This window comes from Oryza glaberrima, chromosome 6, assembly GCF_000147395.1.
Source record: "Oryza glaberrima chromosome 6, OglaRS2, whole genome shotgun sequence".
In the NCBI taxonomy this organism is placed as follows: Eukaryota; Viridiplantae; Streptophyta; class Magnoliopsida; order Poales; family Poaceae; genus Oryza; species Oryza glaberrima.
Window position 1 is genome coordinate 9,976,355 of NC_068331.1, and position 13,064 is coordinate 9,989,418.

Genomic DNA, 13,064 nt, shown 5'->3' on the forward strand with positions numbered 1-13,064 from the left:
ACTACTCAAACTTTGGAAAAACAAAAGTACCGTACAACTAAACAATAATCATGTTCGGACTCTCACACTACTAAATAAACTATTTTCCAGACGATGGCATTTTTTTTCAGGCGGGTAGGCATCTCGGAGCTAATTAAATGGCCACCTACAAAAATAAAAACCGTGGGACGAGATTGTTGTCCACCCGCGAAAATATATTTTTGCAACCGGACATGGGATAAACACGAATGAAAAAAGAGTAGTTTTCAGAGAAGTTTTCGGTCATCCCAAAAGAATATAATCAATCCCCTGCTTGGCACTCTGTCCGCTCTAGGCAATAATATTGCATACGACTGAAAAAAGAGTAGTGGAGCCAATAAAATTTTAAATACCGACAAATATATCTATATTAAGCATTTGCTAAACAAAACATATTCGCTCGCGAGGGTTCCCTTTTGATTACCGACACATGAAAAATATAAGATTACCAATTAAAAATATTCTATAGAAGGAGCTGTGAGAAGGACCCAAGGGATGACAAAGTAGTAAGATAGTGGTTACCACGGGAACACGGCATGAGGGAAGGAAAATGAGTAAGGTGACGGAAACGGTTTCTAAATACTATGTAAAAAAGAACCCTAATCAATTAAGAATATAATTTAAAAATAACTAAAATTGCGAATAAAAATAAGGAATATAGAAAGAAGAGTCTATCTAGATCAACACAACATGAGATTAATTAAAATTCAGAATACAAATAAAGTAATTTTGAAATTGTATTTTCAAAATTAGTCCAAAAGCACATCAAAAAAGTGCACCAAGCTTTACAAATAAAAGGTTTCGATAGGTTAGTCCTACTAGGGTTGTGGGAGGGAGAGCTATTCAAGTGACAAATAGTAGGAGTTGTGAGAGGGCGACCCTTTGGATGAAAAAGAGCAAAGCAAGGAATGCAAGGACGACAACATTTAGAGGGACTTCAAACATGATCACAATCATGATAAGTTTCAATATTATTAGGCGTCGACAACAATAAAGAAGAGATGCGGTGTAAGCTAACAAGGGGATAAGTGATAAAGGAGCGGGAAGCAGTGGTTGCCATGGGAGAGCGAGCTGAGGAGCAAAAAAAAAAAGAAGTAATGTGGCAGCGATGACTTCTAAAAATAATAAAAAGGAACTCCAACTAGGATAAGGTTTGATTTTATAAGGTGCTGATGACAACAAAATGAGAGATGGCGGGACAGGTTGACAACTAGACAGGTGGAAAATAAGTAAGAAGATGATAGTTGCTATCGGAGAGTGAGCAGAGGGGTGGCAAATGAATAAGGTAGTGGTGACAACTTCGACAAACTATGAAAATAAAACCTTGACGCGATTTTGTAAGGTACCTATAATGAATAAGAGTAGCAGTGGACATGCGAGCGGAGGGTGCAAAGAAGTATAGAGGTGTCAGTTAACATGGGAGAGCGAGCTGAGAGACAACAAATATGTAAGTTGGTAATGGCATCTAAAAACTTTAAAAACAGATCAATGATGACGATGAGATTCAAGTGCATAAGTAACAACTGTTATTGGAGGGTGACAAATATGAAGAGGAGGGACAAGATGCAAATGAGCAAAGGGATAGTGGCAGCTGACATGACTTCGAAAACCTATTAAAATATAGATGCCTGATTATTTTTAAGTCAAAGCAGAAAAACATGTTATAATCACTTTATTTAATTTCCCTTAAAAATCATATCATTCAATCATATAAGCTCTCTCTATTTCAAATATATGCAATACGATAGATTAATCATAGACATAGTCAACAAGTCAGCTATTCTAATTTTTATGGAGATTCAAATTAAAAAAATATAGATAATTTTGTATCATAATATATATATATATAATATTTGCTAGCCGCGCAATTGCGCGGCCCACCCTGCTAGTTGTTTTCTGAAGCTCAAAGTTGAAGCTGCAGTCTTCACTGTTTCTGGCAGAACCCAAATTGGTGGCTTGGTGCTGCATACCTGCAGAGAACGCAACGGCCACTGCTTGTAGCCTTCAAGGATGCTACATTATTGATCATCTCACTACGGTCCCGATCAAACTTCTGATCGAGTTCGCCACCGCTGTGGACTTTGCATATGTTGATGGAGTGGTGTGTATGAATCCAGGGGGCAGAGCCACTGCCCTGCGACCTTGGGGCTTGTCAACGAGCATACAGTATACTCTCTCCGTTTCTTTTCATTTGACGCTACACTGCAAATCAGAATCGTTTTTTTTTTTTGTTTGACGCTACCAGTTCATCCGTCCTAGTCACGTTTGTTAATTTCCATCGTAGCCCTCCATCTCAACATCGACACGGCGCTGCCTCGTCCTCATCGCGACCGGACTCGCTCGCCACTGTCTCCTCCTCCCACGCGCCGCTGCCGTTCATGCCTCCCGTGCGCCGCCGCCGCACCCCAATTTGGCGGCAACCCACCCCGAGCTGTGGCCTGTGGGGCAAGCGAGCCGGACGTCGGGCTTGCTGCTGCCGCCACTGTTGTTCTTGCCACTCGGCTGAAACCAAGCAGAACGTACTGCATCTGCAGATGACATCGTCGTTATTGCCGTTCGGCTGGAGATCAACCAGAACCAGGGCTTCTCCTCTCCTTCTGCTTAAATTGTAAATTGGGCAAAACCAGGCAATTAGGCAATGAAAATTGGAGGAAATGAGAAAAAAAAAATTAAACAAGCTGGAAGTTGGAGAAGGCGAGATCGAGGAGCTCACTTACAGAGAGGGTGACGAGTGAGGAGCCAAGGTCCGGGGAGGACATGCTGCTTGGAGACGAGAAAGGAGGACTGAATCGAGAAGGACCCGCTTGATCTCAGGCTCCAACGCCGCTTTCACCGGGAAGGTCGGAGAAGAAAGGGCGACGCGGCGTCCGGGAAGAGCGTTGTGCAGCGGGTTCCTCCTCCTGTGGTCGCGAGCAGCGGCGTTTGGGAGACGACGAGCGAACCGGCGTCGAGGCAGCGCGGGGGAGATGGCAAGGGAGCCGGCGTTGAGGGAGACGGCCGGGCCGCGCGCACTGTGCTCCTCCCTGTCGTCCAAAAGGGATGAAGGGCAAAATAGTAAAATCGCTCTATCCTTAATTTTGTCGATGCTGTCGGAAGCGTCGTATATATCGAAACGGAGAGAGTAATATTTTGCTGTTATTTCAGTGATTAAAAACGAAAATTTTAAAGAAAACATTGAATGCAATTAGATCTGTCCAGGTTCTCAAAATTTCTTTCGCTCTGCCACTGCTTGAATCGATATGTCATATGCTACAAATTAAGTGGATTGGAGATATACATGCGCTCGAATGTTCTCGGTTATATTGTAATTGTGGAGTAGCAACTTTATATTGGGTATAACCATGGAACAAGGGTGACGATGAATCAAACTATTTGCTGTCATTTGAAGAGCTCCAGCATACATATTTCACTATATCAGTTTTTTATTTTTGGGTTACTGAAGACTGAGTGGGATGAAATTGTACTAATTCTTATTTGTGTACAATTGATATATTTCATTACATCTTGTATTCTGTTAGACATATGTATTTCCCTACGGGCCCCCCGCCCAGAAGCCCATCGGCCTTTTTTTTCGATTTTTTCTTTTAGCTTTTTTTTCTTTTTTTCTGATTACTTTTTTTAAAATCTTTAGAACACGTATTTTTTTCAAAATATTTTGAATTGAAAGTTTTTAAAACTTAACTTGAAAATTTTTAAATCTGATTTGAAAGTTCTCGAATCTGAGTTGAAAGTTTTTGAATCTGAGTTGAAAGTTTTCGAATCTCAAGTTGAAAGTTTTCAAATCTGATTTGAAACTTTTCAAATCTTGACTTGAAAGTTTTCGAATCTGAGTTGAAAGTTTTCGAATCTCGAGTTGAAAATTTTTGAATCTCGAGTTGAAAGTTTTTAAATGGAGTTTAAAGTTTTCAAAATTTTTCTTGCAAATTGAAATTTTCAAATTTTGAGTTGAGAGTTGTCAAAATTTAAATCGAAAGTCAAAAAGTTTTCAAATATAACTTAAAAATTTTCAATCTGTTAGTAAAAAAAATTCTCCAAAAAAATAAAAAAATCTTTCTTTAATTACCCCCATTATCCTTAACTAATTGAAATAGTTATGTTAACCCCAACACGTGCGCGTCCGCATACGCGGCAGCTAGTCTTCTCGTTTCCATACATCGTTTACACCTGCTAGTGCTATGGCTGCTTGAGGATATGGCAAAGCTTAAAAGATGATGTTAACACGGTCACATGGAGATGCAGGAACATGCATATACAGGGCACTCCATTTTCTGTTTTGTCTCAATCTTATGTAGAGCTAATATGGACAATACCAGTAGTTACATCTTTCTGTCAACTAGGCATCCTACCCACGTGTTGCTCAATCGATGTAAACTTATTTATTTATTAAATCAATGCAATCACGTCGCGTTGGTTCATCTATTTACACTTGGTTATAATATGCTTCCTGTGGTAAAATATAAGAACTTCTACGATACTAGTAAAAAGTGGTATCTCATAGTGCCTACTTAAGGATCGTAAAATTACTCATTTATAATAGTACTTGTCTCACCGATCATTTTCGATTCAATTCTTTTCTATCTTACATTCCCTTCCACGCTCATCCATTCCTTCTTTATAAAGAGAAAATAAAATTAACTTTAATATATCTGGGGAATAACTTATATTTCAGCGGAGTTAGTAAGAAAATACAAACAACCAACTAAAGTACTTGAGTAAAGGGGTGCAATATTTATGTGGCATAAAAAACACTTATCTTTTTATTATTTTTATTATAGTTCGTGGCTGACCATTAATTGTTCTAGAAGGCTAGTGCTAGTACCTCCGTCCTTTTAGGGTTAGACATGGGTTTTAAAAATTAGGTGATTCCCCGCGCTTTAATGTAGAAATTCCTAAGTAACTTTTAATATTTTTCTAACAATCGAGCTAAAAGTAAAAATTATATTAGTTATGAACAACAAATAAAACTGAATTGTCAAACTATGTTCAGAGATAAATACATTTAAGTAGATTCTGTATGAGATTGTAGATGAAATATGATATACCGCACATTGATTATATGGATGAATATATGTTAAGTATTATAAAAATGATGGATATATATGTGTGTGTTAAAAATACTCTGAAAAATAATGTGAACGAATATGATTGGATGTTGATTTGTAGAATTCAGTGAATTATAGATGATATTGCATGCTTGCATAAGTTTTGTATGTAATTATTGCTAGTGGTTGATGAGGTGGCATGTTTGCATATTGAGCTTTAGAATTAGTGGACTATAATTATTGTAAGATAGGATTAAGTACAATTAAATGAGGAATATAATGATTAATTGAGAAGTAGAGATAGGTGAGGGAAATTGAATGGTGTAGGGTTGTGATTGGTTGGGAAGATAATGTTGATGAAAAAAGTTATATTTTGGGACAAATCTTGAATGCTAAAAACTGTTATATTTTAGGACGGATGTAGTAAAATATATTGATCTATCACTACGAATCTGAATGGAGGATTACTAGGGTTTAGATTGATTGTACTAGGTTGTGTCTATTCTATTACTAGGTTGTTATATTTTAAAATGGAGAGTATCAAACTACTTGTTGAACCAATAGCGGTGTTAAGAGCCTCTTTCGAGAGCTTCTCATACAATATCTAACTTCCCAAACAATGTAAATTCTGACATACATTCTAAGAAGCTAGTACGAAAATCAGGTTTGCAAATACTCAGAAACTGGTTACCAAATAGTAGCTTCTCAAAATCTGATTTTAAGCTCTCCAAATAGAACCTAAATCTCCTAATCTCTTTCTCCACCCAATGGCTTCTACATGTATGTGTGGTGGTGACAATTTCCCGAAACCCCATGGCCTCTCGCGTATAGTAATCGGTCATGCCTTCATTGACGAGCAAGCTCGTCTCATTAAGTCTCGATTCGTTTGGACTCATTATCTTAAGGAACCATTCCAGCCTAGCTTAGCTCCTTAATCTTAACGATATAAAAGTTTAGCTTGGCTTGGCTCGCGAGCTGATTTGTTAAGCTTTTGTTAGGCTTGTTAACACATTTATATATCCTTTATAATTTTAAATTTACCATTTTATCATATATTACCATAGTAATAACACTAAATATAAATAGCTTGGATATAAATGAAAGACTAAATAATACAAAGTATATGTAGTTATGATAATCTCTTGTACTACTAACAAGCTAAACAAGCAATTGGCGAGTTGCCTTGTTAAGCTCACAAGCTAAAAGCCTATCTCCGCTTGATTCATAATGACTACAAGTTCGAACAAAACTCACTACAAACCAATCCGGGGCACGGTCTTTGAGCTTTCTTTCCGCCCCAGTGACACTTGTGTTGAGATGAATCAACGTGACACTAGCTACCGTGAGATGTAGTGAAGAGACATGTCAGTACACTACAATAGATCTAGGCTTCCTTGATTTATTCCCTTGTGACGAATAGGGAGCTCGTCATTCATTTATGACCAATTCGTAAAAAATATTTGTTGTAAACTTCACCCTCGGCCGATTCTAGTGATAACTGGAATTCTTGGTCATATTTCAATTACGGGTGGACAAGAAGGTTATGGCTCGTTAGCTCGCTCGACTCGGCTCGTTTAAATTTCATAACAAGCCGAGCTGGCGCTAAAAGCTCGTTAGAGATAACAAGCTAGCTTGTGAGCTGCTCGCGAGCCTTAACGAGCTAGCACTCTAAGGCCCAAGCCCAACAGACAATGACACAACACAAGTTACACACCGGCCCAAGCCCAACCGAGAGGAAAACCCTAGACTACTCCCGGTCTCCCACTCTCCCCGTCTCCCACATCCAGCGCCGCATCCCGCATGCCCACATCATGCGTCGCCGATCCCCTTTCACACCGCCATGCGCTGCGCCGTACCGCAACCAACCGCCAGCCCGCTGATGAGCTCCTCCTCCTCCTCCTCCGCCGCCAGCCGCCAGCCCGCTGATAAGCTCCTCCTTCTCCTCCTCCTCCACCGCCGCCGCCGCCTCACGCTACTGGGAGGAGGAGAAGCTCGAAGCAGAGCTCGCCAAGGTGCACGGCCTCATCGCCGTCGAGATGGCGGCCGGGTGGAGCCGGCGACGCGCGGCGGCACATCAGCGCCGAGCTTGCCGCCGTCGTGCCAGAGTCCCTGACGGAGGAGGCCGCGGCAGTTGATGCTGCCGTGGAGCAACGTACTGTTGCTCGCTCGCCGCCCGCATCCACCCCTAGCTGCGTCGCATCCCACTGAGAATAAGAGAGGCCTGGCCGCCTGGATGGTTTGGCTCGCGAGCCTAACGAGCTAGCTCAAGCTTTCATATGAGCTGAGCCGAGCCAGCTCGTTATCCTAACAAGCTTGACCAAGCCGAGCCGAGCTAGCTCCCTATCCACTCCTATGTTCAATGTGATAAATTAATGGGCTCGTCACAAATGCTAGGAATTTTGTCGTTGGCAGTTGGGCTATCACACGGTGACGAAGAATTTTATCGTAGAACTTAGTTAAAACAACTGTCTCTGTTCCTTTGATGAAAGAATTGATATAGGCCATGCTGTATGATCTAAAGAACTTTAAGAAGTTAAACTGTAACATCTGATGGTTTCTAGTTTGTTGCTGATATATATAGCTCAACAGGTGGTTCGTTTTGTTGTTTTTTTTTTAAAAAAAAAAGTAGTGAACAGCCAATACCCAATACGGTCATTTAAGTTTTACTCTGGATCAATTTAGTACTTGACATTTCTTATTATCCAAATTAGTCCTTAAAATTGGTCATGCCTTTGGAAAAAAAAATGCCACATGAGGATGCCATATCATACTTGAATGCAAGGTGTTTAAATGTCCAATATACCCTTATATACACCATTTAAAAAATAAAGAGAAAATAAAACAAATAAAAAAATAAAACACAACAACGTTGGGCCACACTTTATTTTTCCATTTTGTTTTTTTTTCTTTGCTTTTGTTTCTTTGTTAGGATAAATGTAAGAGTACTTTGGACATTAATTTAAATATTGACCTTGCATGCTCAAATGATATATCATGCACCTGTGATATTATCTAGGTCCATAGACTATACCGAGCCAAATCTAAATTTGTAGGACTAGTTTGAACAATACAAAATGACAAGGACTAAAATGACAGAGTAAAACGTAATTGGGGAACCATATTAGCTCTTCTCCCTTGAGAGAGAGAGGATTATTAAAGTAAATTAGAAAAATGGCAAATTTGGTGAATAGTAGCTTTATTATGTTCTTTTCTAAAAATTCTTATTGCTGGGATTTTATTTTCTGATTTTCTATAAATTTGTTGCCATATATTTTATGGAAAAATAGTTAACATGTATTTACATTGTAAATCCCTGAATATATGTAATTATACTAATTCACATATATAATTACACTACATATGTAATTGCACTAATTTATATATTTAGTTACACTAGATTTATACTATATTTTATATTTGATATATTTTTATCTAAAAATCTATCGCCGTATTTTTAGATAGACCTTTTTATTTTGAAGTAAGCCTAAAACAAATACAGTTTGTTAGTCAATGCTGTCGACATTGTCAGGATTGTCCATAAACATTTCCATGATATTCAAAAGAAGATAAACACGGTAAAACTAAAGGTGAGATGTATACGGACCAGATATTTTTCCCACATGATCTTATCACATCCGTCCTTGTCCTTGTAGTCAATTTTCTCTGCTACAACTTGTTCCGCGTCAAGCATGGTGCGACCCAATCCACATGATTATTTAGCTTAAATACTCCCTCCAGTTATGAAACCATGCTAGCAAGGTCATTATGGCAGAACTTAGCCCGTCCACAACTTTTGAAATACTCATTCCATCCCTTTTTTTTATGTTGGTTAATTCAAACGTCATATGTTAGGAAACGGGGTAGTATTTAGATTGGAATGCAAAACTTGTGCACCTTATTTACCTCTATAAACACTTTCAAATATTATAATTCACTATAAAAAACAGATTTTACAAATGGCTAAAACGGATTTTTTTTCAGACGGTCATCCACCCCTCATGCACTTCAAAGCCTACGAAAATACACCATTTTTGCCGGCGGCCATCTGTCCGCCTGCGAAAATAATTTTCACAAGTGACCACTCCATCTTCGCAGGTGTTACAACCACCTGCCTGCAAAAACATTCTCAGTGAACAAAAAAAATCCCCCACGCCACCACCCCTACCCGACGTTGCACTTCCCCTCCTCCTCCAGCCGGATCTAGGGTTAGGGTTTGAGGAGGGAGAAGAGGGAGGGGAGGGCCGTGCCGCCGCCCTACCTCCTTCGGTCGAATCTAGGAGGAAAGGAAGGGAAGGGAAGGGAGGGGAGCAGCGGCGACACCCTCTCCCCTTTGGCTGGATATGGGAGGGAGGGAGGGGAGGAGAGCCAGCCGTTGCCACTGCCGCTGGCCTACTCCCGCCGGCCGGATCTAGGAAGGAGGAAGAGAGGAAGGGGAGTGAGGGGAGTGAGGGGAGCGTCGCCTCCGCTGCCGCCTGCGGTGGCGGCCACCACCGTCACTCCCCTCCTCTGGCCGGATATGGGAAGAGAGCCACCGCTATCGTCGCTCCCCTCCTCCGGTCAGATCTACGAGCAAGGAGGGAGGGAGGGGAGGTGTCACATCCAGAAATTCACAAACTAGAATAAGAGAGTTAAGGCTAGGAAAAAAATGAAAAAAATTCAGGGTGTGACAGGAGGTAGAGGTGGGCAGAAAAACATCAACCGAACCAAAAAGATCGAAAAATTCGATCATCAATTCAGTCCTAGACAGTGAAAGACTGAATTTTGTTTGGTCAATTTGGTTAGTCTCCTCGGTTAACCGAATAGACAAAAGAGACTGAATTAACAAAAAATATCTAAATGTAACCTACAATCCACTAAGATCAATAGGATTAAACTCTAATTTTTACATCCCTACTTCTTTTAGGCATGCAACCTAATAAGAGTCTTTACTCATACGTGCTTACGATTTTTTTTTTGTGATTTTTGTGTTGACAATTTCCATTATTTCTTTGCATATATGAAAATGTTGTTGAATTTCGATCAGGACCGAGACCGAGACCGAGACCGAATTTATCGGTCCTGATATTTTTGCGTTGAAATTCGGTCTTCACTTTTCAAACACCGAAATAACCGAAAGACCGAAGACCGAGATCGAAATTTTCGGTCAGATCGAATGCCCACACCTAACAGGAGGGGAGTGTTGCGGCCTGCTATGGCTGCCGCCGCCCTCCCCTCCTCTGCTCAGATCTGAGAGGAAGTGAAGGGGATGGTGAGGTGAGGAGAGGGGTGGAGGGTGAGGTGAGGGAGTGAAGGGAGAGATGGGTGGAGAAGAGAGGAATTAGTGGGTGGAGGGCCGAGTGGGTGACGGATTTTATTGAGCCTAACTTTTTGCAGGCGGTATCGCCTGCATCGATTTTTGCAGGGGTGATCTTAAGAGGTCCGCCTGTAAAAATAACCATATTTTTATAGGCAAACGTCTTAAGATCCCGCTAGTAAAAATCTACTAGATTTATAGATTTATGATATCTGTAGTTATTTTATAAACGGTGATTTTATAGTAGTCTGTCTGAAAAAATAAAATTGTGGTGTTGGAAAAATTCGTTTTTCTAGTAGTGATTTGACCGGGTTTTTATAAATACACTGTAATGTATTTGATAGGGTCTAAAGTTGTATTTTTTGGGATCGTCACTTTTCTGTTGATGAAGTGGACAATATGTTCCCCAAACTCGTGGCATTTGATGATTTGAGCGATGATTCGAGGATTCTTCTCACAAAGCAGAGGCATCTTTGGAATAAGTCATGATAATCATATTAAGAACCGTCAACACACCAAACACATTCATTAGTCTAATCCGGTGTATATACTAATCACTTAATTAACAAGCGCAGCACTTGTGTAAACACGGCAAGCACAGCGTTCACTGACTTCCCTTTCCCGCATATAAATAATTGTGCCATGGCCCCTATCAACTGGGCCCCACCCACCTTTGACCTGATCGACGACGACCCAGCAAGTCCAGCACTAAGCACTACTGCTAGTTTTCCACACTGAAGAATCCGTGGACACGCTTGCTGCCTAATTCACGACGTCTCGCGCACGCACGCGAAGCACGAGCACATTTTGCTTGCTAGTTCTTGATCTGGGAGAGCATGCAGCGGACGTCCTTGGCGGTGGGGCGGTCCTTGGGGTCGTCGGCGGTGCAGAAGACGGCGATGCGGAGGACGAGGAGGATCTGCTCGTCGTGGCCCGCGCCGGCGATGGCGGCGTCGATGACCCCGGCCTGCGCGGCGGGGTCCCCTTCCTGCATCACCCGCCGCAGCCACCGCACGATCCCGACGTCGTCCACCACCTGCTGCGCGAAGAACTTGTCCGTCGGCTCCTTCCCGGTGCCCAGCACCGCCAGGATGACGCCGAAGCTGTACACGTCGCACTTGGCCGTGAACTTGAGCGTCTGGTGGTACTCCGGCGCGATGTACCCCAGCGTCCCGGCCACGTTCGAGGTCGTCATGTGGGTGTGCGCGTCGGGCATCGCCTTGGCGAGGCCGAAGTCGGCGATCCGCGCCTCCATGTCGTCGTCCAGGAGGATGTTCGCCGGCTTCAGGTCGCGGTGGATGATCTGCGGCCGCTGCGACACGTGCAGGTACTCCAGCCCCGCCGCGATCCCCACCGCGATCCGCAGCCGCGCCGGCCACGGCAGCGCCGGCGACGGCGGCGGATGCTCGCCGCTGTTGTTGTCGTTGTAGTCGTTCGTCGTGGTGTCGGTGGTGGTGGCCTTGAGCGCGTTGTGGAGGCTGCCGTTCTTCATGAACTCGTAGACGAGGTAGTGGCAGTCGGGGCGCGGGACGTGGGCGGCGAGCGGGAGGAGGTTGCGGTGGCGGATGTGGCCCACGGTGCGGATCTCCGACTGGATCTGCCGCGTCCACTTGTCAAGCTGCCGGCTCTCCTCGTCGCTCAGGTTGTTGTTCTGGCCGCCGGAGCCGTCGCCGGAGCGCTTCTTGATCTTCTTGATGGCGATGAACCGCGGCGCGTCGCCTTCCCGCTCCGGCGGGAGCTGCGCCTTGTACACCTCGCCGCAGCCGCCGCGCCCGATCACGGCGAGCGACGCCAGCCCGTCCTGGTCCTTCTCCAGGAACGCCAGGTGCTCCTTGCTCTTGATCAGCTTCGGGATGAAGATCACCGTGTCGGACTTGCTCCGGTACCGCCCCCGAACGCAGTTGAGCGCCATCCGGAACAGCACCGACATCGCCAGCCCGGAGACGACGCCGGCGAGGGACCCGACCACGAACCCGATGATCCAGTTCCTCACGCGGTGCTTGTGGCTGCGGTGGTGCTTCCCCGCCGCCGGCGCCTCCGTCGTCGTCGCTGACGGCGTCGAGTTCGACGCCGCCGGCGAGGTGTGGTTAGCGCGAGTCGAGTTGCTGCCCTTCTCGGCGAGCATGTACCTGTGCGGAACGTCCACGGCGCCGCCGGTCAGGCGGTGGCGCACGTACTGCCGCCGGCTCCCGACGCCGGAGCGCCGCGCCACGGCCGACCGCGTCACATCGTGGCGGCCGCCGCCGTAGCACTCGACGGCGGAGGCGAGGAGCAGGAACGCGACGCCGGAGACGAGGAGGATGAGAAGGGGAGACTTGCTCGGCTTGGTCGCCGCGAACGCCATTGCTGTCTCTAGTCCAGTGTGAGAGGTGGGGTGGAACCGAGCTTAGCGCTAGCTATTTAACAATGGCTCTGGGGGGTTGCCGCGTGGAACGGATGGACGGACGCGATGCGTTCGTGGGGTGGATGGACGGTTCAGATTAGGGCTGATAGCGACATGTGTGGTGGACCTGGACGACCTGGCGGGTCTGATTGGGGCGGGGAGACGGACCGTTGACTTGAGGCGAGTCGTGAACCGAGCAGGACGGCCGGTGCGAGTGGGGAATTTACCGCAATGCCCCCGGAGAGGACTGCATCAACGACTCGGACGGATGACTGGAAATGGAAAGCGATGTGAGCGAGTATTGGGCTGGGCTGAAGATATGAAGTGT

The 13,064-nt window shown here is 44.3% G+C and overlaps 1 protein-coding gene and 1 pseudogene across 1 annotated transcript; both read right to left on the reverse strand.

Moving 5' to 3' along the window:
- Positions 1 to 2,263: 2,263 nt before the first annotated feature.
- LOC127776888 (uncharacterized) lies at positions 2,264 to 4,623 on the reverse strand (annotated as a pseudogene).
- A 6,200-nt stretch (positions 4,624 to 10,823) lies between these two features.
- Positions 10,824 to 12,742, reverse strand: LOC127775697 (leucine-rich repeat receptor-like serine/threonine/tyrosine-protein kinase SOBIR1). The gene has a single exon (XM_052301982.1). The coding sequence runs from the start codon at positions 12,695 to 12,697 to the stop codon at positions 11,168 to 11,170; it is 1,530 nt and encodes a 509-aa protein (XP_052157942.1). The 5' UTR covers positions 12,698 to 12,742; the 3' UTR covers positions 10,824 to 11,167.
- Between the last annotated feature and the right edge of the window lie 322 nt (positions 12,743 to 13,064).

What these genes read in the sequence shown, in the direction of transcription:
- LOC127775697 (XM_052301982.1), bottom strand. Translation starts at nt 12,697, where the DNA reads ATGGCGTTCGCGGCGACCAAGCCGAGCAAGTCTCCCCTTCTCATCCTC.